This window comes from Lepus europaeus, chromosome 19 (genome assembly GCF_033115175.1).
Source record: "Lepus europaeus isolate LE1 chromosome 19, mLepTim1.pri, whole genome shotgun sequence".
In the NCBI taxonomy this organism is placed as follows: domain Eukaryota; kingdom Metazoa; phylum Chordata; class Mammalia; order Lagomorpha; family Leporidae; genus Lepus; species Lepus europaeus.
Genome location: NC_084845.1, coordinates 6503523 through 6527757, shown reverse-complemented (window position 1 = coordinate 6527757; position 24235 = coordinate 6503523). Strand labels below are relative to the sequence as shown.

Genomic DNA, 24235 nt, shown 5'->3' with positions numbered 1-24235 from the left:
CTTGCCCAGTGTCATAGCTTCCCGGTTATCCCATGGCATGCCTGCTACTGAGCCCCCCGGGGGCATCTCCATTTCACAGGGAAGTTGGCTCCAGGCAGCATCAAGTCCAGGCCTGGAAACGGGGCAGGGGCTGTGGGAGCCTGCGGTGTCCTGGCCCTGCACCTGCCACAGCAGGCCCCAGGACACAGGGCTCCGGCCAGACTGGCCCGCGGGTGGTTACGGATGCTGGCCGGCCCTGTAGACTTGCAGTAGCAAGTGGCACTGTGCCTAGCGCGGGGCCGGGTGGAAGGTCATTTGGACAGCAGGCACTTTGTTTATCTGAGAGGCACAGGGAGGTCTTCGTCTGCTGGTTCACTCCCCAGACGGCTGCTCCAGCCAGGGCTGGGTCTCCAGGTGACCCAGGGAGCGGGATCGGAGGCAGAGTGGCCAGGACTCCCATCTGGGTGCTGGCACCACAATGCCTGGCCGAGCTGGGTTCACTTAACGGGACCCAAGGTCTGAGCTGTGGTGAGCTTGCTTCTTTCTCTGTTAAAGTTCTTATTTATTTTTATTTGAAAGGCAGACAGAGATCTTCCATCTGCTGGCTCACTCCCCAGTGCAGCCAGGCCAAAGGCAAGAGCGGGGAGGAGCTCCATCCTAGTCTCCCATGGGAGTGGCAGGGGCCCAAGCACTTGAGCTGCCACTTGCCGCCTCTCAGGGAGTGCGTTAGCAGGAAGCTGGAAGCCCAGGCCCTCTGAGACGGGGTGCAGGCGCCCCAGGCATCCCCAGCTCACCTGCTCGTGCCAGACCCCCCTCCCTACCCTGCAGCCATCATCGCAGCATCGCCCTGGGTCCAGTGTAGGAAAACCCTGCGGCCCCAGCTCTGCGACAGGTTGTTTCTAGACTCTGCTAGAACATTCTAGCAGGGCACAAGGACATTCTAGAGAAGTCTCGGGCACAGCCATGCAGCCCAGGGGCTGGCGTGGGGGCGTGGCAGATGCAGCGTCTCAGAGCGCCAGCTGGAGTCCTGGCTGCTCCACTTCTGAGCCGGCTTCCTAATGCACCTGGGGAAGCGGCAGATGATGGCCCAAAAGCACTCGGGTCCTTGTCACCTAGTTGGGAGACCAGGGTAGACGTGGCTTTTGTAGCCCTTGGGGAAGTGAATGAGAAGATCAAAGAATCTCTCTGTTGCCCTGCCTTTTTCATACATAAATTGTTAAAAAAGAAAGTATCCCAGCGTCATTCTTTTATTTATTTATTTATTTTTGACAGGCAGAGTAGACAGTGAGAGAGACAGACAGAGAGAAAGGTCTTCCTTTTTGCCATTGGTTCACCCTCCAATGGCTGCTGCGGCCGGCACACCGCGCTGATCCGAAGCCAGGAGCCAGGTGCTTCTCCTGGTCTCCCATGGGGTGCAGGGCCCAAGCACTTGGGCCATCCTCCACTGCCTTCCCGGGCCACAGCAGAGAGCTGGCCTGGAAGAGGGGCAACCGGGACAGAATCCGGTGCCCTGACTGGGACTAGAACCCGGTGTGCCGGCGCTGCAGGTGGAGGATTAGCCTAGTGAGCCGCAGCGCTGACCTCATTAATTCTTGCCTTCATTTATTCTATACCTTTTTATCGCTCTGTCCCTGGGGATGCGTGGGAGAGTGAGCAAGACACCCAGGGCCTGCGCTCTGAGCGGCTGTGGCCTCGTGGGATCCATGGACCTGAAACGCAGCCTGGCACTGGGCGGAGCCTGGGGCCATCACGGTACCCAGACGCTGCCAGGGAGAGCAGCGGCGACCGCGCAGCGCTCTGCCTGGACCACCTTGAAACTGGCACGAGAGGCATTGTACATCAGGCGCCTGCCCGGAGCTCCTTGCCACCTTTCAGCTGGCCCCTGCGGATGCTCCTGCAGGGTCCTGCGCAGCCCCAGGGACCCCGGGTCAGGGAGGGTCCACATGAAGCCCTAGGAGTGCACTGGGAGACTATCAGGGAACTCCCACAGGGCCGAGCTGCCTGTGGCGCCAGCATCCCAGTTCCTGTCCCGGCTGCTCCTCTTCCGATCCCGCTCCCTGCTATGGCCTGGAAAAGCAGTGGAAGATGGCCCAGGTCCTTGGGCCCCTGTACCCACCTGGGAGACCCGGAGGAAGCTCCTGGCTCCTGGCTTCGGATCAGCGCAGGTCCGGCCGTTGCAGCCATTTGGGAAGTGAACCAGTGGACAGACGACCTCTCTCTGTGTGTCTGTAACTCTGCCTCTCAAGTAAATAAATCTTAAAAAAGAAAGAGAGGGAGGGAGAGGGGGGGGAGAGAAAGAGAGGGGGAGAGAGAGAGAGAGAAAGAAAGAAGAAAGAAAAAGAAAGAAAGAAAGAGAGAAAGAAAGAGAAGGAAGAAAGAAAGGAAAGACAAGACAGGACTTTGCCGGTGCTAGTACCTTGGCCCACCTGCGGGCACCCCACATAGCCGCAGGGAGCAGGGGGAGAGGGAGAGGAAGGATGTGGGGGTGCAGGCGAGCCGGAGACTGCTGCAAGCGGCCAGGAAGGGCCTCTCCCCTGCGGCTCCAGCCCTGCGCGGCGGGGAGCACACTCTGCCACATCCCGGTGCCTGCGCTCCAGGAGGCGGCCGGCCCTGGGCGACCGGAGGGGCCGCCGGCGGCGTGCGCGCGCGCGGGCAGTGCCTGGGGTGGAGTCCCGGCGGCGCACACGGCCCAAGTGCCACCCGCGGTGGAATTCCTGGCCCCGGGCTTTGGCCCGGCCCGGCCCCAGCTGTTGTGGGCATTTGGCGAACGCGCCGGCAGATGGCAGATCTGTGTCTGTCATAAATACAAGTTTGAAAAGAAAGCCAAGGAGGCAGCTCTCGGGAAGTGTGTGTGCTTGTGGAAGTCCCCGCGGGGCCTGGAGTTGGGAGGCACCAGGGCCGGGGGCAGCCGTGGGGGGGTCCCTGGGGAGGGGTCTCCAGGAGCAAGCAGAGGCACCCAGCAAAGCGCAGTTAAAGACGCGTCGCTCCGTGCAGAGAGCTTTGGAAATCCGAGCGTGCTTTGTCCTTTCCACCGGACGCCGTGTCCGCGGACAGGGCCGGCGCCGGGGACGTCGTAGGGGGCGCTGCGTCCACTCCCCGGGCCGCGCTCTGCAGGGGGAAGCAGGGGCGAGGCGCGCCGCGCCGGCTCGGGGGGTGGGGCTGGAGCAGCCGCCTGGGAAGAGGATGTGAGAGAGGAACCGGGGTCTGCAGTCACGGGAGCAGGTCCGGGCTGCGGCGCTGGGGTGGCCGGCCCCGCTCGGGAAAGGCCCCGCCGCCCGGTCACTCATTAACCCGGCCGCTCCTGCCGCGGGGCGAAAGTTCACGCAGTGGCCGGCGCGGCGGCCTGCGCAGCTCCAGCCCCGGACCCCAGGCGCGGGCCCCCGGGGAGGGGCGGGGCGGGGTCCGGCAGTCACGCGCCCCTCCCGCCCCAGCTCGGCCACGCAGCATGGGGCGCCCCCGGCTTCTGCCCGGCGCGCTGCGCCTCCTGCTCTGCCTGCTTCCCGGGACCCTGGCTGCAGGTGAGGCCCGCGCGCGGAGGAGGCCGCGGCGCCAAGGGCGAGGGGAGCCGAGTCCCAGGCCTCCAGCCCGGCGCTTCCCCCGCTCGGCGGCTTCCTGCTGATCCCCGTACCCACCCTGCCCTCGCGTCTCCGTCCCCTCTCCCTGGTCTCTGTCCCCTCTCTGGGTCTCTGTCCTCTCTCTCTGGGTCTCCGTCCCCTCTCCCCGGGTCTCTGTCCCCTCTCCCTGGTCTCTGTCCCCTCTCTCTGGGTCTCTGTCCTCTCTCTCTCTGGGTCTCTGTCCTCTCTCTCTGGGTCTCTGTCCCCTCTCTCTGGGTCCCTGTCCCCTCTCCCTGGTCTCTGTCCCCTCTCTCTGGGTCTCTGTCCCCTCTCTCTGGGTCTCTGTCCCCTCTCCCTGGTCTCTGTCCTCTCTCTGGGTCTCTGTCCCCCCTCTCTCTCTGGGTCTCTGTCCTCTCTCCCTGGTCTCTGTCCCCTCTCCCTGGGTTTCTATTCCCCCCGGGTCTCTGTCCTCTCTCTCTGGGTCTCTGTCCTCTCTCTCTCTGGGTCTCTGTCCCCTCTCTCTCTGGGTCTCTGTCCTCTCTCCCTGGTCTCTGTCCCCTCTCCCTGGGTTTCTATTCCCCCCGGGTCTCTATCCCCTCTCTCTGGGTCTCTGTCCTCTCTCTCTCTAGGTCTCTGTCCCCTCTCTCTCTGGGTCTCTGTCCCCTCTCTCTCTGGGTCTCTGTCCTCTCTCCCTGGTCTCTGTCCCCTCTCCCTGGGTTTCTATTCCCCCCGGGTCTCTATCCCCTCTCTCTGGGTCTCTGTCCTCTCTCTCTATTCCCCCCGGGTCTCTATTCCCCCCGGGTCTCTGTCCCCTCTCCCTGGTCTCTGTCCTCTCTCTGGGTCTCTGTCCCCCCTCTCTCTCTGGGTCTCTGTCCTCTCTCTCTGGGTCTCTGTCCCCTCTCCCTGGGTCTCTATTCCCCCCGGGTCTCTGTCCCCTCTCCCTGGTCTCTGTCCTCTCTCTGGGTCTCTGTCCCCCCTCTCTCTCTGGGTCTCTGTCCCCTCTCTCTCTGGGTCTCTGTCCTCTCTCCCTGGTCTCTGTCCCCTCTCCCTGGGTTTCTATTCCCCCCGGGTCTCTATCCCCTCTCTCTGGGTCTCTGTCCCCTCTCTCTCTGGGTCTCTGTCCTCTCTCTCTGGGTCTCTGTCCCCTCTCTCTCTGGGTCTCTGTCCCCTCTCCCTGGGTCTCTATTCCCCCCGGGTCTCTGTCTCCTCTCTCTGGGTCTCTGTCCCCTCTCCCTGGGTCTCTATTCCCCCCCGGGTCTCTGTCCCCTCTCTCTGGGTCTCTGTCCCCTCTCCCTGGGTCTCTATTCCCCCCGGGTCTCTGTCCCCTCTCTCTGGGTCTCTGTCCCCACCCCGTCTTGGATCTCTGCCCTCCCCTCTGGGTCTCTGTCCTCTCTCTCTGGGTCTCTGTCCCCTCTCTCTGGGTCTCTGTCCCCTCTCTCTGGTTCCCCCCAGTCTGTACCCCACCCCAGTCTAGGTGCCCCCACCATGGGCTCTCTTCCCCTCCGTCTGTCCCCACAGAGAGCCATCTCTCCCTCCTGTACCACATCACGGCCATGACCGACCCCCATGGGGGGACTCCCTCCTTCTTTGTGTCCGGCTGGCTGGGCCCCCAGCAGTACCTGAGCTACAGCAACAGGCGGTCGGAGGCGGAGCCCTATGGGGCTTGGATCTGGGAAAACCAGGTGTCCTGGTACTGGGAGAAAGAGACCGTGGACCTGAAGAACAAGCAGAAGCTCTTTCTGGAAGCTCTCGAAGTGCTGGGGGAAGGTGAGGCTGGCCCGGCGGCGGGAGGGGCTGGGGGCTGGCTCCCGGGCCCTGCTGACCTGAGTGTGTGCCCGCGCCAGGTTCCTACACCCTGCAAGGCCTGCTGGGCTGTGAGCTGGGCCCAGACAACGCCTCGGTGCCCACAGCCAAGTTCGCCCTGAACGGTGAGGACTTCATGAGTTTCGACCCCAAGCAGGGCAGCTGGGCTGGGGAGTGGCCCGAGGCCCTGCGGATCAGCACCAGGTGGCAGCAGCAGGCCGAGGCGGTCAGCAAGGAGAGGACCTTCCTGCTCACCTCCTGCCCCCAGCGGCTGCTGGGGCACCTGGAGAGGGGCCGCGGCAACCTGGAGTGGAAGGGTGAGTGCCGCCCGCCCTGTGCGTCCCCCTCACCCGCCTGCCTGGGGACCCCGGTCTTAAAGTCCTCATCACAGCCAAGCAGCTGCCCTTGGCTGCGGCCACGCCCCCTCCACGCGCCAGCCCTTGTCCCCAGCCCTTCCTGCCTCTCAGGGCCCACTTCCCTGGAGAAGTGCCCCCCCCCCACTCCGTGGGTAGAGTCCCCTTTGCTCCCCAGAGACCCCTGCACCCCCACCCCATCTGCTCAGCAAACATGGGCTGAGTTTGTCCTCACTGCTAGGAGCTGTGCTAGGCAGAGCGGTCAGGGCCGCCTGTGGACCCTCCTGCCCCCCCAAAAGCAGAAAGGCCAGTATCACTGGCTGTGGCTACAAGGGGACCTAGGGACTCAACCAGATAGCTTTGCTTTTATTTCTGCCTTTTTTTTTTTTTAAATTATGGCACATTTCCACCTCCATGTAAGTAGAGAGCCAACCTACAGTAGGTACCCCCCTGGTGAGTCTCACCAGTGGTCATCCCTGTTTGCCCCCAGACGTCAGGGTTTGTGTCTCATTTATTTATTTATTTAAAGACTTATTTATTTGTGTCTCATTTATAAGTAGTTCATCACCCCACCAGGAAAGAGCTCCTAGAATAAAATTAATAACAAAACTGTCGTCACACCTACAACTCCCTAATGTCATCGGATTCCGGCTCCTGCTCACGTTTCTCTGTGTTTTAGAGTTTGAATCCAATCCACCCCAGATCCACACACGGCTTTGAGTCCATCCTCTCTTCTGTGTCTTCATGGTAGTGCTGAGTTTTAAGGCTTCTTTGTGTGTGTCGGATGCCACTTTATCTGAGGGGCGTTTTGCCAATATTTCCTGCAGTCGGCAGCTTTTCCTCTCTCTTAGCAGTGTCTTGCACAGAGCAGAGTTTTTCATTTCAATGAAATACAACTTCTCACCGTTTTCTGGTCTTGTGGATGGTGCTCTGTGGGTTATAGACCAGAAGTTGTGAACAAACCCAAGGTCACTTAGATCTTCTCTTGTGCTGTCTTTAGGGGTTTACAGTTTTTCTTTCAACATTTAGGTCCATAACCCATTTTGAGTCAATTTAATTTTTTGTGATATTTGTTAATCTGTAGATTCTTCTCCCCAGCAATTTTGCTGTGAAGAAATCCAGGCGCTTGCCCTGTTGAGCTCACTGCAGGCTGGTGTTAGCCTTTTGCCTCTCTGTGGTGTTGCTGAACATGGTATTCCTCTTCTGCTTGAGAAGCTTGATCAGATTCTAGGTTTTTTGGTTTTTTTGTGGGGAGGGAGAGGGCAAGAAAACTCTCCAGGTGGTTGGTGTATGTCTGTGCCCAGGTGCTCCGTGTGTCTTTGCGACATGCTAGTTGACCGCCCAGTTTAGGTGTTACTAGGAGAGCCCCCATGGTTTCTCCTGATGGTTTTAGCAACCATCGGCAGCCATCGCCTTGATCTGTTGCTTCATTAGGAGTTACAAAGGGGTGGCTGTTTTTCTGGGTGTCTTCCAGAGGTGCCTGTTCACCAAAGTCTTAATGGTACTAAGAGGGTGGACATTTAATGCAGTTACAGTGTTGAGAAGTGATCGGGTTGTTAGGGTGCAGTCCCTGTGGTGGCTTTATAAGGGCTACTTATATGACCTTCACATGACCTTCAACACCTCCTTCGTCTCCACATGTGGCCACTTTCTGAGGTCCTAGGGTTCAGGATTTCACTAATGAGACACATGCGAGCTTGGACGCTGGGGACACAGTTCAGCCCATTTTAGACAGGATTCTGATTCTTTCTCAGCTTCTTCATTTGTTACCTGGATTCTGAACAGAAGATCATCATCAACTGTCGGCCTTCGGAGGTTGGCAACCCATAAAGTTTCATTTTGTTTAGGTTTATTATGAACTCACAGATCCCGTCATGTATTTTACTTAGTCATTTCCCTCCACATGAAAGGCAGAGCAACAGAGCGACTAGGACAGAAATCCAGCCATCTTCTGTCCACTAGGTCACTTCCCAATCTTGTGCAACATCCAGTGCTGGGTCAGTCCAAAGCCAGGAGCCCGGAAGTCCATCCAGATCCCCTGTCAGGTAGCAGGGAGCCAAGTCCTTGAGTCATCTCGTGCTGCCTCCAGCAGAAAGCTGAGTTAGAAGCACAGGTGCTGCGACTGGAATCCAGGCTCTCTGACACGGGGGACAGGTGCCTCGAGGGGCACCTTAACCTGTTGCATCCCCACACCTGCCCCTTTAGACTTTATTCTTTATGAAGTTCATATTGGACACTCTCAAGTTATTGACATCATCTTCAGATTGGCTTCCAAGTCCTTTGATGTGATCCTAGGAATCATTTATAGCTCCCTTGTTGTAAGGAATTGAACATCATCATGGCTCTCCTTGTTTTTCTCTGGCCTGTGCCTGGAGCCACTTCTCTGGGTCCCTCGTCCCTTGCAGTGGATACGGTATTTAGAGACCATAGTTTAATCACTCAGGGTGTTCACTGCTACTGGGTTTGTCATTATTTGTAGTTTTTTTTTTTTTTTCCAGAGAACACACTTAGAAAATACACAATTTATTTTTTAAAGCAATTTTATTTGGAAATACAAAATGTTCAAGTTTTAGGGACTGGCATTGTGGCACAGTGATGCCAGCATTCCATACTGGGTTGCTGGTTCAAGTTCTGGCTACTCCCCATCCAGCTCCTGGCTAAATCACTGGGGAAGGCAGTGGAAGGTGGCCCCCGCCACCCATACGGGAGACCTGGATGGGGTTTCTGGCTTCTGGTCTCAGGCTGGCCCAGTCCCAGCTGTTGTGGCCATTTGGGGAGTGAACGGGCAGAGGGAAGACCTTTCTCTCTCTGTCTCTCTCTCTCTCACTGTCTATAACTCTACTTGTCAAAAAAAAAAAAAAAAAAAAAAAGAATCCCTCGCTTGCTCCGTGCAGTCTGGCCGATTCCTGCCCCCGCGAAGGCTCCTTGGCAGCTCTGGCCTGGGCGTCTCCTGCAGGGATGTGCGGTGTCTCCACCGCGCCTCGCACTAATGCCCGTCCGCGTGCCGGCGTCCACACTGCGTTCCATCTTCAGGTTCTGCCTCCCGCGCCCGGCACGCGTGTCCTCTCCCCTACGTCACAGGTTTTCTTTCCTTGGCTCCGTCCCCATTTTGAGAGGCGCCCCTGTACGCCCAGCCCCCTGCGCACCAGCGCTCTCCTCTCCTCGCGCCTTCCCTCCCGGCCCGGATGCCCTGAGCTCCCACAGTGCCTTGCGCGGCCTCCCTCGCATCCGGGTCCCCCTGGGCGGTACCGCCACGCATGCGCGCTGCGGTCGGAGCGCACGTGTCCTTAGCTTGCTCCCGGGCGGTGTCCGGCTCCCAGAGGACTGCGACTGCGCAAAACCGTGGGCGTCCGCTCGTCGCGCGCCCCCGCCCCACGCCGCGGGTCTGGTTCCCACTGCGTCCCCGCCTCTCCTGTTCTGAGGTGGCCTTTCCCGGGCGGTGGGCGTCTGCCCGCGCCCGGTGCACGGACAGGGGAGACCCCCCTCGCGCTCCCGCCGGCACCCGGGAGGCCCCTCGGGCCCGTGGTCTGCGCGTGTGCGTGGCCGTGGCCGGGTGTGGTTGCACCGCTGCCAGGCTCCTGTGCACGCGCGGCCTCTCGCCAGTTCGGCCGTGTTGGGAAGCAGCCCAGGGCACGCTGTGCACGGATGTAGCCCCTGCCTTCCCACGCCGGAGGCCCAGGTGCAGCTCCAGGCTCCCGGCTTCGGCCTGGCCCAGCGCTGGCTGCTGCAGGCAGGTGGGGGAGTGAACCGGCGGATGGGCAATCTCTGTCACTCTGCCTTTTATAGAAATACATCTTTTTTTCCCCTAAGATGTACTTGTTTATTTGAAAGGCAGAGTGACAGAGAGAGAGGTCTTCCATCCGCTGGTTCACTCCCCAGTTGGCCGCAACGGCCAGAGATGCGCCGATCCAAAGCCAGGAGCCAGGAGCTTCCTCCGGGTCTCCCACGTGGGTGCAGGGGCCCAAGGACCTGGGCCATCCTCCACTGCTCTCCCAGGCCATAGCAGAGAGCAGGATGGGAAGTGGAGCAGCCAGGACTAGAACCGGTGCCCATATGGGATGGCGGCACTGCAGGTGGCGGCTTTACTTGCTACGCCACGGCGCCGGCCTCAGTCTTTTTTTTTTTTTTTTTTTTTAAGTTCATGGAAAAATGGAGAAAAACATAAGTTCCTTCTTGTGTCAAAACCGAGATTCCATGCAGTTTTTGACGACGGATGTTGTCCATGAACTCCTCCCCACGCCTCATCATTGCTAGAAACAGAAGTAAGCATAAACACAGAACTGCTGATGGCCGGGGCTTGCCCTTGGCCGCGGCCTCACTGCAGCAGATTCTGCCGACTTGCCAGAGAGGCAGCTGCGGAGAGGGGCCGGCTTCCCGCTTAGCGGGGAAGTGCCAAGTCTGCTTTCTGCCACGCTGGGGGGAGGGGAAGTCGGAGGCCACGCCCAGCCCTGGGCCGGCTGCCCCGGACCCTCTGCCTGTTCTGAACCGGACTGCTCCGTTTTTGTTACAGAGTTGTAGGAGTTCATTACATATCAGATCATAACCCCTCTCTCTCTCTCTAAAGATTTCTTTATGTATTTGAAAGGCAGAGTTACAGAGAGGCAGAGAGAGAGAGAGAGAGAGAGAGAGGTCTTCCATCCTCTGGTTACGTCCCATTTGGCCGCAATGGCCGGAGCTGGGCTGATCTAAAGCCAGGATCCAGGAGCTTCTTCTGGGTCTCCCACGTGGGTGCAGGGGCCCCAAGGACCTGGGCCATCTTCTACTGCTTTCCCAGGCCACAGCAGAGAGCTGGATCGGAAGTGGAGCAGCCGGGACTCGAACCAGGGCCCATATGGGATGCCGGTACTGCAGACCAGGGCTTTAACCTGCTGTGCCACAGCGCCGTCCCGCAACCACTCTTGGGACGCGGGTTTTCTGATCTCTCTCCACCCTGCTGACTGCTTCCTCTCCGGGGCAGTTTCTTCAGTACCCCCCCCCCCCCCGGCAGTTTTTGCTGTGTTGCCTGTTTCTGGTGTCATAGCCAGGAAATCATTGCCAAGGCCGATGTTACAAAGCCTTTTCCTTGCTTTGCTTCGAGGATTTTTATAGTGTCAGGTCTTCCTCATTGACATTCTATATATATATCATTTATTTGAAAGGCAGAGTTACAGAGAAGAGAGAGACAGAGAGAGGGAATTTCAGGCTGAAGCTCAGAGCCTGGAATTCCATCCAGGTCTCCCAGTGGGTGGCAGAGACCCGGGCACTTGGGCCATCTCCCACTGCTTTTCTCAGGTCCTCAGCAGGGAGCTGGATCCAAAGTGGAGCAGCCGGGACCTACACAGGTGAGCACCTGTTAGCATCCTACATGGGATGCCGGCATGTAGGATGTGGCTTAGCCTGCTGCACTGCCATGCCAGCCCCGTCCTTTTTTAAAAGATTTATTTATTGGGGCCGGCGCCGTGGCTCAACAGGCTAATCCTCCGCCTTGCGGCGCCGGCACACCGGGTTCTAGTCCCGGTCGGGGCACCGATCCTGTCCCGGTTGCCCCTCTTCCAGGCCAGCTCTCTGCTGTGGCCAGGGAGTGCAGTGGAGGATGGCCCAAGTGTTTGGGCTCTGCACCCCATGGGAGACCAGGATAAGCACCTGGCTCCTGCCATCGGAACAGCGCGGTGCGCCGGCCGCAGCGCGCTACCACGGCGGCCATTAGAGGGTGAACCAACGGCAAAGGAAGACCTTTCTCTCTGTCTCTCTCTCTCACTGTCCACTCTGCCTGTCAAAAATTAAAAAAAAAAAAAAAGATTTATTTATTGGGGGGCCGGTGCTGTGGCGCAGCTGGTAAAACCGCCACCTGCAGAGCCAGCATCCCCAGGCGGCCTCAGAGTCTGGGCCCGGTGGAAGCCAGGAGCCAGCAACTCCATCTGGGTCTCCCTTGTCCCTGTACCATTTCCCATCACCTTCCCAAGTGAGTTAGCAGGGAGGTGGGTGGGAGGCAGGGTAGCCTGGACTCGCCCAGCTCTGATAGGAGCACCACCATGCTGCCCTGGCCTTTTGTTTATTTGTTTATTGTTAAGCAGAGAAAGCCGAAGGAGGCCAGATCTCTCTCTTGTCCCCTGCCCCTCCCTTGTTCATCCGCACTTCTCCCCCGCACCCCACTGGCATTTATTTATTATTTATTTGAAAGAGAGAGAGAGAGAGAGAGGTCTTCCATCCACTGGTTCACTCCCCAGATGGCCGCAATGGCCAGAGCTGCGCCAATCCGAAGCCAGGAGCCAGGAGCTTCTTCCGGGTCTCCCACACGGGTGGCAGGAGCCCCCGCGCTTGAGCCCTCACCTGCTGCCTCCCAGGCATTAGCAGGGGGCTGGACTGGAGGCGGAGACAGCGCCTCCCCCCTCCGGGGGGTTTCTGACGGGAGCTCAGCTGCTGGGTCAGACGCCCCCAACCCTGTCTTTTTAGGCGTCCTTTAATTCCTGTCAGTAATTCGATGTCAAGGCTGGCACGCCGTCGCGTAGAATTATTCCTAAGTCCTGTTCTTTGAAGCTCCTGTAAATGATTTTTAAAAGTTTTACTCCCCAGTTGTTCGTAGCTGGTTCATATAACCACTGTTCATTTCGCACACGGGCCTCTATCTGGAAGCTTTGCTGAGTTTGTTCCTGACAAATCTTTATGGATTCTCTTGGAATCTATCATCTGTGACGAGTTTTGTGTATTTTCCAATTTCAGTGCCTTTTGTTTCCTTCCTTACCTTACTGCACTGGCTAGGAATCCCAGTGAAGGACTGCGTAGAAGTGGTTATGGTGGAGATACTGTGTTCTCAAATCCCACGGGGGGACCCTCAGCATTTCACACCAAACGCGACGTGAGCTGTAGGGGCCTTGGTGTCCTTCCCATTGCCAACGCCCAGCTGGCAGCGGAGGGCCGGCTGCATGAGCAGTCCTAAATCTTACCCGGTGGCGTTTGCGTTTTTCCCTTTACTTGTTTATTTGGGATGTGGAGTAGTCAGAGAGAGAGACGGGGGTGGGGGAACCTCTTCCATCCGCTGGTTCACTCCCCAGATGGCCGCAAGGGCCGGAGCTGAGCTGATCCAAAGTCAGGAGCCAGGAGCTTCCTCCGGGTCTCCCATTGTGGGTGCAGGGGCCCAAGCACTTGGACCATCTTCTAATGCTTTCCCAGGCCCATGAGCAGGGAGCTGGATCAGAAATGGAGCAGCCAGGACTTGAACTGGTGCCCGTATGGGAATTTATCCACAGTGGTTTTACCCACTAGGCCACAGCGGTTTTTGTTTTGTTTTCAATTGTAAACCAACCTTGCATTTCTGGGATACACTGGACTTGATCACGGTGTGTTATCCTTTGTAGAATGGTGATACGGCGTTTACGGACCTGGGTCTGTTTTCATGAGCGACGTTAGCCTTAAATTCCCTTCCTTGTGGTGTCTGTGGGAGGCGTTGTGGCCTCATAAAATGTGTTGGGAGACTGTCTCCTCTCTTCCTACAGGTTTTGTGTAAGAGCAGAGTTAGTCTGTAGTGTTCTGAAGAATTCACTAACTGAGCTCATCTAGACCTTGAAAAAACTTTTCAAAAGATTATTTATTTGAAAGGCAGAGTTAGAGAGGGAGAGACAGAGAGATTCCATCCACTGGTTCACTCCCCAAACAGCTGCAAAGCTGGGGCTGGGCCAGGCCAAAGCCGGGAGCCTGGAATTCCCATCTGGGTCTCCCACGAGGGTGCAGGGGCCCACGCACCTGGGCCATCTTCCGCTGCTTTCCCAGGCCATAGCAGGGAGCTGGACTGGAAGTGGAGCAGCCGGGACTCGAACCGGCGCCCATGTGGGATGCCGGTGTCACAGGCTGTGTCTTCCTGCTCCACAAGGCCGGGCCCTGGACTTGAATTGTATTCGTGGACAAGTTTGAAATCACGCCTGGCACGTGGCAGCTGCTCAGCCCCTGTGGGGAGGGCTGGATGGGGTGGACCGGGTGGGTGTCCGTCACCCAGGCCGGCCGACCGCTGAGACCGCCCGTGTCCCGCAGAGCCGCCCTCCATGCGCCTGAAGGCCCGGCCCGGCTCTCCCGGCTTCTCCGTGCTCACCTGCAGCGCCTTCTCCTTCTACCCGCCCGAGCTGCAGTTCAGATTCCTCCGGAACGGGATGGCGGCCGGCTCCGGAGAGGGCGGCTTCGGCCCCAACGGCGACGGCTCCTTCTACGCCTGGGCTTCGCTGTCCGTGCGCAGCGGCGACGAGTACCGCTACAGCTGCGTGGTGCGGCACGCGGGGCTGCCGCAGCCGCTGTCGGTGGCGCTGGGTGAGGTCCCGAGGCTGGCCGGTCCTCCCCGCGCCCCAGGCCCCCCGCCGCTCCCCCCAGGCCCCCCGCCGCCCCAGGGCCCCCGCCGCCCCAGGCCCCCCGCCGCGGCCGGTCCTCCCCGCGCCCGCCTGCCTTCCCTCCTGCTGCCGCCGGCCTGCGCCGACTCTGATCGCTCCCTGTGCGCTGCTGGCCCCGCGTGACCCACCTCCCACGGCCCCAGCCCCGCGCACTGGGACGCTGCCCGCCGGTCCTTCCCCTGCCACACGCAGCCCGGGCTTGGGAAGGGCCGGGGGCGCCCCAGCTCCCCGAGGGCCCGGCAGGGGCTCACGGCCTTCTCCCGCGCAGATTGGCCAGCCCAGTCCTCGGTGACCGTGGCGGGCACCGTCGTCGGCGTCCTGCTGCTGGTGGCCGTGGCCGCGGGAGCTGCGCTGCTGTGGAGGAGGAAGAGCGGGCTGCCAGGTGTGTGTGTGGGGGAAGACACCCGGGGGAGGGGGCGCTCACCTGGGGGCCCTGAGCGGGCTGCCAGGTGTGTGTGTGGGGGGGAAGACACCCCGGGGGAGGGGGCGCTCACCTGGGGGCCCGGAGCGGGCTGCGAGGTGTGTGTGGGGGGGAAGACACCCGGGGGAGGGGGCGCTCACCTGGGGGCCCTGAGCGGCCTGCCAGGTGGGGAGGACGGGAAGAGACCCCGGGAGAGGGGGCGTTCAGACCTGGGGGGCCCAGAGCGGGCTGCCGGGTGTGTGGGGGGAAGACACCCCGGGGGAGGGGGCGCTCACCTGGGGGCCCTGAGCGGGCTGCCGGGTGTGTGTGTGTGGGGGGAAGACACCCCGGGGAGGGGGCGCTCACCTGGGGGCCCGGAGCGGGCTGCCGGGTGTGGGGGGGCGGGAAGACACCCCGGGGCGCTCACTTGGGGGCCCGGAGCGGGCTGCGAGGTGTGGGGGGGGGGGGCGGAAAGACACCCCGGGGAGGGGGCGCTCACCTGGGGGCCCTGAGCGGGCTGCCGGGTGTGTGTGGGGGGAAGACACCCCGGGGGAGGGGGCGCTCACCTGGGGGCCCGGAGCGGGCTGCCGGGTGTGGGGGGGCGGGAAGACACCCCGGGGGAGGGGGCGCTCACCTGGGGGCCCTGAGCGGGCTGCCGGGTGTGTGTGTGTGGGGGGAAGACACCCCGGGGAGGGGGCGCTCACCTGGGGGCCCGGAGCGGGCTGCCGGGTGTGGGGGGGGGGCGGGAAGACACCCCGGGGCGCTCACTTGGGGGCCCGGAGCGGGCTGCGAGGTGTGTGTGGGGGGGGGGCGGGAAGACACCCCGGGGGAGGGGGCGCTCACCTGGGGGCCCTGAGCGGGCTGCCGGGTGTGTGTGGGGGGAAGACACCCCGGGGGAGGGGGCGCTCACCTGGGGGCCCGGAGCGGGCTGCCGGGTGTGTGTGGGGGGAAGACACCCCGGGGGAGGGGGCGCTCACCTGGGGGCCCGGAGCGGGCTGCCGGGTGTGTGTGGGGGGAAGACACCCCGGGGGAGGGGGCGCTCACCTGGGGGCCCGGAGCGGGCTGCCGGGTGTGGGGGGGCGGGAAGACACCCCGGGGCGCTCACTTGGGGGCCCGGAGCGGGCTGCGAGGTGTGTGTGTGGGGGGGCGGGAAGACACCCCGGGGGAGGGGGCGCTCAGACCTGGGGGGCCCAGAGCGGGCTGCTAGGTCGGGGGGAGACCCTGGGAGAGGGGACGCCCAGACCTGGGGGCCCCAGAGCGGGCTGCCGGGTGTGTGTGTGTGGGGGAAGACACCCCGGGGGAGGGGGCGCTCACCTGGGGGCCGGAGCGGGCTGCTAGGAGGGGGGAGACCCTGGGAGAGGGGGCGCTCAGACCTGGGGGCCCGGAGAGGGCTGCCAGGTGGGGGGGGCTAGAAGACACCCCGGGGGAGAGGGCTGCCGGTTGGGGGTTGCGGGAAGACACCTCGGGAGAGGGGGCGCTCAGACCTGGGGGGCCCTGAGCGGGCTGCTAGGTCAGGGGGAGACTATGGGAGAGGGGGCGCTCAGACCTGGGGGGCCCGGAGCGGGCGGGCGGAGGCCGGGAGGCAGCTGTGCCCGCGGACGGGGAGCCTGACGCCCCCTTCTCCTCTCCTCAGCCCCCTGGGTCTTTCTCCGCGGGGACGACATCAGAACGCTCCTGCCCCAAGACGAGGGCCCCCAGGACGTGAGCGCCTTCCCGGCCACTGCCTGACGCCCCGTTCCGGCTGCTGGTCGCCGGCGGAGGCAGCCAGTTCTCTTGTGCTGTGAGACCCCTGGAATCCCGGCCTCTCTGAGCCTCCAGGAGTCCTGGACCCGTGCCCCGGGGCCTGCCCCGCCGCCCCCACGTCCACACCGCCTGTAACCCGTGTGGGCCCCCATCCTCTTGTTTGTGCTCCAGTTGTGGGGGCGGGGGAGGCCGAGGGAGTGGGGTGGGGGCGCAAGACCGGGGCTCCTGTCTGCCGTCTAACATGTACCCACTTTTGTATTCCAAGGCATGTACTTCCCACTCACAAACATTGACGTAATACTTGTACTGAAGTCTGTCCTGAGTGCTGGTTCATGGCGATGAGCTGCCTCCTCCCACTCCCCTTAAGCCGTCCTAACAAAGGGGGGTGGGAAATACATTTCCCATGAGGCTCTGGGGGCAGGGCCCCTGCGGGTGGGCGGCAGGGCGCCCCGAAGCCTGCCGGGACGCGTAGTTCGGCCCGGCCGCGTCGCCCCCCCACGTCCGGCGTGGGCGACCCCGCTCTCTGCTGAGGACGTGGCAAGGGGCGCCCAGCCCCGCCCCTCGGGGCCCTCCGGGGCGCTCATTGGTCGGGGGGCGGCGCCTCTGCGCGGCCGGGGGAGGGGCCCGGCTGGCCGGCGGCCAAACTGGGCATCTTTGCGGGACCGGCAGAGCGCAGCGTGGAGCGCGCCGCGGAGCCGGAGACCGGGTAAAGGGGAGGGCGTGGGGCAGGGCCCGGCCTGGGAGGGCGGCTCGTGGCGGCTGGGTGCGGGTGTCGGGTCCAGCACGGGAGCGACGCCACGGGGCTCTGAACGTCGCTGGGGGCGCGCGCCACGTCCTGCGGCTCGGGACCTCTCCGGGACTCTGCCGCGGGCTGCGCCTCCGAGCGCCCTGCCCTCTTCCCCGACGCCGGCCCTCCCGGCTAATCCCGCCGTCCCGCCCACCTCAGCCCCCTGCCCCAGACCCCTCAGCCCTGGCCTGCACCGCCCCCCAGGGACCGATGATGTGGCCGACGACGATTCTGCTGCTCCTGGTGCTGCTGAGGCGCGGGGCGCAGGCGAAGCCGCCCCCGGACGCGGGCCCGCATGGCCAGGGCAGGGTGCACCAGGCGGCACCCCTGAGCGAAGCCCCGCACGACGACGCGCACGGCAACTTCCAGTACGACCACGAGGCCTTCCTGGGGCGGGAAGTGGCCAAGGAATTCGACCAGCTCAGCCCGGAGGAGAGCCAGGCGCGGCTGGGGTAGGGGGCGTGTTCAGAGGGAGGGGGGAGGCAGAGGGGCGCGCTGGCGGGACGGAGGGCTCTGGGTGCGGGCATGCGAGGCGGCTGGACTGAGGGTTCCGCCTCTCTCCTTGGGGAAGGCAGATGTGGGAGAAACTGGAGGCCACACAGTCTGGGTCCCCTCCCAACCCCAGGCTGCTCCTGTTCCTTTGTCGGGGACACCTCCCCCCACCCCCACCCCGGGCCTGAGTTTCCGCTCCCTAAATGGCCAGGGAGGCTGATGGGCAAGATGGGATATGGCCAAAAAGCCGGCCCGGGAGGATAATGGCTGCGCCCTGAGTCTCATCAGGAGCCGGTCTGAGAGGGGGCCAGGCATGGGCGGCCTGTCCATGCCCTGTGGATGGGACAGGGTCCGAGGCCCGTTCCGCCTAGGGTGCTGGAGTCACAGCGGTGACCCCATCAGACGGGGATCCCTGGCGGTGTGGTGCTGGGGGCAGTGGAGGTGAGTTCTTTAGGAGGGGCAGCCAGGGAGCGAGCGGTGCAGGAATTCACAGCGTGGGGGGGCCGAGGGGGCAGCAAGGCCGGCGTGTCTGAGTGGCGAGGCCCGAGTGCCAGGGGCAGGGCAGATGTCGGTGCCAGCGGCAGAGCCCAGCGGGGACGTGGCCGGCCAGGGGAGCAGGCTGCAAGGTTTGGTGAGCGGGCAGGAGGCGGAGCGGTGGGCAGGGGGCAGGGAGAGGACAACAGGCTAGCCCAGCGCTGACCGCGGGGCCAGGCGGATGCTGAGGGCCTCCGCGGGGCAGGGCGTGCTGGGTGTGCCCGCCCACTGCAGAGGGCTAACGAGGTATAGAGCGGCCAGCACTTAGGGTGTCCGGCTGTGGAGCCCACGCTCGATGCAGCCCAAACCTCGAGGGATGGTGTGGGCTTGGGGATGGCGGCCGGAGCAGACCCGGGGAGAGCCCGCAGGCCGGCGAGCCTCGGACCCCACGTTGGGGCTGCTGGGCCAGAGGCCGAGGGCTGCAGGCGGGGAGGGCTCCACGTGCAGCGGCTGAGCCCGAACGGCCCCCGGCCAGGCGCCGCTAGGGGACCCAAGCGGCCGGACATTCGCGGGATCCCGGCGGAGCGGGAGCAGGAGCCAGAGGCCGAGCCGCGCGGCTGCGGGCCGCGGTCCTGGGGCGGGGCCAGCGCGGAGAGGCGGGGCCTGCAGGGAGAGACGTAGGCCGGGCCGAGGGGCGTGGCCAGCGGGCGGGGCGGAGACGGCCGGAGACCCGGTTCCGAGCCAGTCTTGGAACTGCGCCCCGTGGGAGAACGTCCCGCTCCTGGCCCCCCTGCCCAACTCCTGCAGGCCAGGGCCGAGGGGCCGGGGGGGGGGGGGTTGAGGCCCTCAGTTGAGTGTCCTTCCCCAGGGGGCGGAGTCTGGGGTAGAGGCGGGGTCTGCGCTGCCCCGAGATGGACACGTGCCCCGCCCCCCTCCAGCTCGGCCGCCGACCTCAGGCCGCGTTTTTCGCCCTACTCAGAGGGGCTGCCCCGGGGCCGTGGCCGCGCCGGGCGGAGCCTGGGCGGGACAGCCTGGGCGAGACTGAGCCGGGGGCGGAGCCTGGGCGGGGCGGGCCCGGGGCGTGGCTCAGCGGTGCGGGGCGGAGCCGGGGGAGGACACGGCGGGGCGGAGCCGGGGGCGGAGCCTGGGCGGGACTCAGCCTGAGCGAGACTGAGCCGGGGGCGGAGCCTGGGGGCGTGGCTCAGCGGGGCGGGGCCGGGGGGGACACGGCGGGGTGGAGCCTGGGCGGGACTCAGCCTGAGCGAGACTGAGCCGGGGGCGGAGCCTGGGGGCGTGGCTCAGCGGGGCGTGGCGGGGCCGGGGCGGGGCTCAGCGGGGGGGGGCGGATTCGGCACTGACGGGCGCCCCGCCCCGGCTTGCAGGCGGATCGTGGACCGCATGGACCGCGCCGGCGACGGGGACGGCTGGGTGTCGCTGGCCGAGCTGCGCGCGTGGATCGCGCACACGCAGCAGCGGCACATCCGGGACTCGGTGAGCGCGGCCTGGGACACGTACGACACGGACCGCGACGGGCGTGTGGGTTGGGAGGAGCTGCGCAACGCCACCTATGGCCACTACGCGCCCGGTACGCGCGGGGCCCGGCCCTGCTCCCCGCACGCACGCGACCTTTGACTCCTAACCTTTGACCTGGGTCTATGTACCCCGTTGCCCCAGCCCTGCCAGAGCCCCGTTCCGTTCCCTGACCCCTGCCCTCTGCCCTCTGAGACCCCAAAGCCACCTCCCTGCCCCCTGAGTCCTCGGGGCCCTGCCATGCCCGCCCGGGCTGACTCGCGCTCCCCGGGTGGGTCTTGGGTGGTTTCTCTGAACCCGCCGCGCCCTCACACCTGTGGTTGCAAACACTGCTGGACTTGGGGTAAAGGGGCCGGGGGGCAGCCGAAGCCCACCCCAGCCACATCTCCCTTTCCCTGGTGCCGCCGAAGGAACTTCCTGTGCGATGAAACGCAGTGGGGTGCGCCCTAAGCGCTCACTGCAGGTCCGCGCGCAGAGAACGCTGGACACCGTGAGTTCGCGGGGTAGCATCAGCTCCTGTGCTGTTACTGGGCGGGGCGAAGGTGCTTCTTGGGCTCCTGCCTTCCCCGCTCCAGTTCAGCCCCAGCTTCCTACTGGGGCACCCTGGGGGGCAGCAGGTGACGGCCCACGGGGCGACCTGGGCCGGGCCCCAGGCTCCTGGCTTCCGCAGGCACCGAGGAGCAAAGCTTGATGGGAGATTTTCTCTGCCTTTCAAATACACTAAATGATATTTAAAAACCCAAGTTTATTCGGGTGCAACCGTTTTTGAAAGCCGTTTGTTCATAATCCACCTTTCCCACGGACTTGCTGGCGCTCCCTCGTGTGTGTGAGTTGTTGCTGAATATTAGCTGATTACGGACCCGGCCCGTGCCCTGTGTGGAGCCGCCGGGGCCCCCGCGGGACGCTCATTGGGCCCAGGCCTCTCCCTCCCCCAGGCGAGGAGTTCCACGACGTGGAGGACGCCGAGACCTACAAGAAGATGCTGGCTCGCGACGAGCGCCGCTTCCGGGTGGCGGACCAGGACGGCGACTCCATGGCCACGCGGGAGGAGCTGACGGCCTTCCTGCACCCCGAGGAGTTCCCGCACATGCGCGACATCGTGGTCGCCGTGAGTGACCTCATCTGCGCTGTCCCCGGCAGCCGGGCAGCGTCCGCTCTCCCACGTCCCCTCCCGAGCCCCGGGGTGAAATCTCTCCCACCGGGCTCACAGCCACACGGTCCTGCCCAGAGCAGAGGGGGTGAGGGTCCTGCCCAGAGCAGAGGGGGTGAGGGTCCCACCCAGAGTGAAGGGGGTGAGGGTCCCGCCCAGAGTGAAGGGGGTGAGGGTCCCGCCCAGAGCAGAGGGGGTGGGGGTCCCACCCAGAGTGAAGGGGGTGAGGGTCCCACCCAGAGTGAAGGGGGTGAGGGTCCCGCCCAGAGCAGAGGGGAGTGGGGGTCCTGCCCAGGGCAGAGGGGATGAGGGTCCCACCCAGAGTGAAGGGGGTGAGGGTCCCGCCCAGAGCAGAGGGGGTGAGGGTCCCACCCAGAGTGAAGGGGGTGAGGGTCCCACCCAGAGCAGAGGGAGTGGGGGTCCCACCCAGAGTGAAGGGGGTGAGGGTCCCGCCCAGAGCAGAGGGGGTGGGGGTCCCACCCAGAGTGAAGGGGGTGAGGGTCCCACCCAGAGCAGAGGGAGTGGGGGTCCCACCCAGAGTGAAGGGGGTGAGGGTCCCGCCCAGAGCAGAGGGGGTGGGGGTCCCACCCAGAGTGAAGGGGGTGAGGGTCCCGCCCAGAGCAGAGGGGGTGGGGGTCCTGCCCAGAGCAGAGGGGGTGGGGGTCCTGCCCAGAGTGAAGGGGGTGAGGGTCCCGCCCAGAGCAGAGGGGGTGGGGGTCCCACCCAGAGTGAAGGGGGTAGGGTCCCACCCAGAGCAGAGGGGGTGAGGGTCCCACCCAGAGTGAAGGGGGTGAGGGTCCCGCCCAGAGCAGAGGGGGTGGGGGTCCCACCCAGAGCAGAGGGGGTGGGGGTCCCGCCCAGAGCAGAGGGGGTGAGGGTCCCACCCAGAGCAGAGGGGGTGGGGGTCCTGCCCAGAGTGAAGGGGGTGAGGGTCCCGCCCAGGGCAGAGGGGGTGAGGGTCCCGCCCAGAGTGAAGGGGGTGAGGGTCCCGCCCAGAGCAGAGGGGGTGAGGGTCCCGCCCAGCTGAAGGGCTTGCTCCCCTTCAAGAGCGTGCCCCCAGGACAGCTGGCCGTGGGGGACCGGACCTGTGCACTGCTGGACACAGGGGTCCCTGACTCCAGCTCACGCCCTGTCACTATGACGCCCGGGTAAATCCCGAGACTTCCAGCGGGCTCCGAGGCTGCCTCCTGCAGCCGCACCCCGCCCAGCTCATTCCCCACGGGCTCTGAGCCCTCGGGAGCCGGGGCCCCTGACCCCAGGCCCTGACACCTCCCCCCCAGGAGACGCTGGAAGACCTGGACAAGAACAGAGACGGCTTCGTCCAGGTGGAGGAGTACATCGGTGAGTGGGCCCGGCCCCCCCCCCTCGCAGTGGCCGCCCCAACAGGAGGGGCGCAGCCCTCGGCCCGGCCTTGTCCTCTCCTGCGGGTCCCAGCACCCCAGGACGGCTGTGAGCCAGGGAAGGAACTGGGGCAGGCCATGGTCAGTGCATGAAGACACAGGCGGCCAGGGAGGGACAGGCCAAGCTCAGGGGCCCGGGAGTGCGCATCCAGACACACGGGGAGCCTGGAAGATGACGATGAGACTGTGCTGTGGCCTCTAATATAACACGCCATCATTTGTGAGACGCCACTATTAGATCAGTAGGGGAAAAGCCAAAAGTCGCGAGTTACTAAGCCTTTCGTATAGGGCATGGCCCAAACCACAGGCTGGAAACAGGGCGAAGTACTCAGTGAAATACGGTAACCAGTGAATTGGTGGATACCGCAATTCCCCCCCTCCCATTAAGCAAAGTCTGCTCCCTCTGAGCCTGGCCTGTGGGGGGGGGCAGAGGAGGGGCGGCAGGTGTGGGCAGCGCTCCAGGCCCAGCAAGGCCAGCTCAAAGGCCCTGGGCAGCAGCTGCCCTGAATCCCTGCAAGGACTCGCTGGCCTGCAGCTGAGCCGCCGGGGAACCCACCGGGCAGAGGGGCCAGCAGCCTTGAGGGCCCCGCCCTGCCCCAGGCTGCTCCCCGGGGTGGCTGCCCACCAGGGTCAGCCAGCAGTGCCCAGAGAGGCTTTTAGAGGCCGAGGGTCCTGCCCAGGACGACCCAGGCACCCATGGCTGCCCCATGTCTCCTTGCTTTGTTATTTAAAAAAAATTTTTTTTATAAGAATTATTTATTCGGGACTAGCTCTGTGGCGCAGCTCAAGCCACCGCCTGGGACGCCTGCGTCCCATAGGGGGCACCACGGGGTCCCGGCTGCACTCTGCCTGTACCACCTGGAAGTTGGGTTCTGTTATGAGTCAGAAAGGGGCCAAAGGCAGCCAGGGGAACCGCCCAGGTGGGGGCTGTTGCTGGACCCCAGCGCAGGCGCAGGCGCACCCGGCCCTGACCTCGGCCCCTCCGGTCCGCGCCCAGCGGATCTGTACTCGGAGGAGCCCGGGGAGGAGGAGCCGGCCTGGGTGCAGACGGAGCGGCAGCAGTTCCGGGACTTCCGGGACCTGAACCAGGACGGGAAGCTGGACGGCAGTGAGGTGGGCCACTGGGTGCTGCCCCCCGCCCAGGACCAGCCGCTGGTAGAGGCCAACCACCTGTTGCATGAGAGCGACACGGACAAGGTGCCGCGGGGGGCTCCGGGCTCCTGTGAGGCGGGGGCGGGGCTGGGGTCTCGCCGCGCCGTCCTGGCTGACCCGGGGTGGGGGGTGGGGGCTGGGCAGGGGTCTCCCCAAGCATCCCTGGCTGACCCGGGGCGGGGGGCCTGGGCAGGGGTCTCGCTGCACCGTCCTGGCTGACCTGGGGTGGGGAGAGTGCTGGGTAGGGGTCTCCCCAAGCATCCCTGGCTGACCCGGGCCCCTCCCTCCAGGACGGGCGTCTGAGCAAAGCCGAGATCCTGGGCAACTGGAACATGTTCGTGGGCAGCCAGGCCACCAACTACGGCGAGGACCTGACCCGGCACCACGACGAGCTCTGAGGCCCCTGAGGACTGGCCCCTCCCCGTTTCGGCCGCTGCTGCCCCCGGGGGCTCCCAGGGACCCCCAGGGGCTGCGTCTCTGCCCTCCCAGCCGACCTCAGGGGCTCTCAGAGAATCCCGGGGGCGAGTGACCCCGATCTTCATCCAGCGCAGACCCAGGCCCGCTCGCCCCGAGCCCAGCCTAGGAGAGCGTCCACCAACCCCCAGCCTCCAGCGCATGGACCATGGGACTCCCCTGGCCACAGACAATAAAATCCTGTGCAAAGGCCCTGAGGCAGGAGGGAGCTGGGGCCTGACAGAGGAGGTCACCCCCTCCACCGGCCAGGAACAGGCTACACCAACGCAGGGGACTGGCGGTCAGGCGAGGCTGAGCCTGGAGGGGAGCCCCCGGGGCTGGAGGCTTGGGGGTCACCTGGAATGCGGGCTGCTCCCGGAGGGGTTCAGACCGAACGGCCGAGTCGCCCCCTGCGTCCGTGTGTGTCCATTCATCTGTTTGACCCTGAACTGTGAAGTCTGACCTTCCTGACTTCAGGTTTTTGGTTCTTTTTTCAGGTTTAGCTGGGCTTCTTGGGGTCCCCCCGGAGTGGTTCAGGGGCAGTAGCTATTGGAGCAAACTTTGTATAAATAAATGGGTTCCTCCCGTCCCGGTCTCTTACCCAGGCCTCGTGG

General features: G+C 64.0%; 2 protein-coding genes across 2 annotated transcripts; both read left to right on the top strand.

Annotated features, from left to right (window-relative positions):
- The first annotated feature begins 3137 nt into the window (after positions 1 to 3137).
- FCGRT (Fc gamma receptor and transporter) lies at positions 3138 to 16489 on the top strand. The gene is made up of 6 exons (XM_062176317.1): positions 3138 to 3497; positions 5052 to 5300; positions 5378 to 5653; positions 13694 to 13963; positions 14309 to 14422; positions 16074 to 16489. The coding sequence occupies exons 1-6, from the start codon at positions 3425 to 3427 to the stop codon at positions 16166 to 16168; spliced, it is 1077 nt and encodes a 358-aa protein (XP_062032301.1). The 5' UTR covers positions 3138 to 3424; the 3' UTR covers positions 16169 to 16489.
- A 330-nt stretch (positions 16490 to 16819) lies between these two features.
- On the top strand, positions 16820 to 24221 carry RCN3 (reticulocalbin 3). The gene is made up of 7 exons (XM_062176318.1): positions 16820 to 16889; positions 17175 to 17422; positions 19319 to 19521; positions 20402 to 20574; positions 21897 to 21957; positions 23014 to 23213; positions 23459 to 24221. The coding sequence occupies exons 2-7, from the start codon at positions 17181 to 17183 to the stop codon at positions 23564 to 23566; spliced, it is 987 nt and encodes a 328-aa protein (XP_062032302.1). The 5' UTR covers positions 16820 to 16889; positions 17175 to 17180; the 3' UTR covers positions 23567 to 24221.
- Positions 24222 to 24235: the final 14 nt, after the last annotated feature.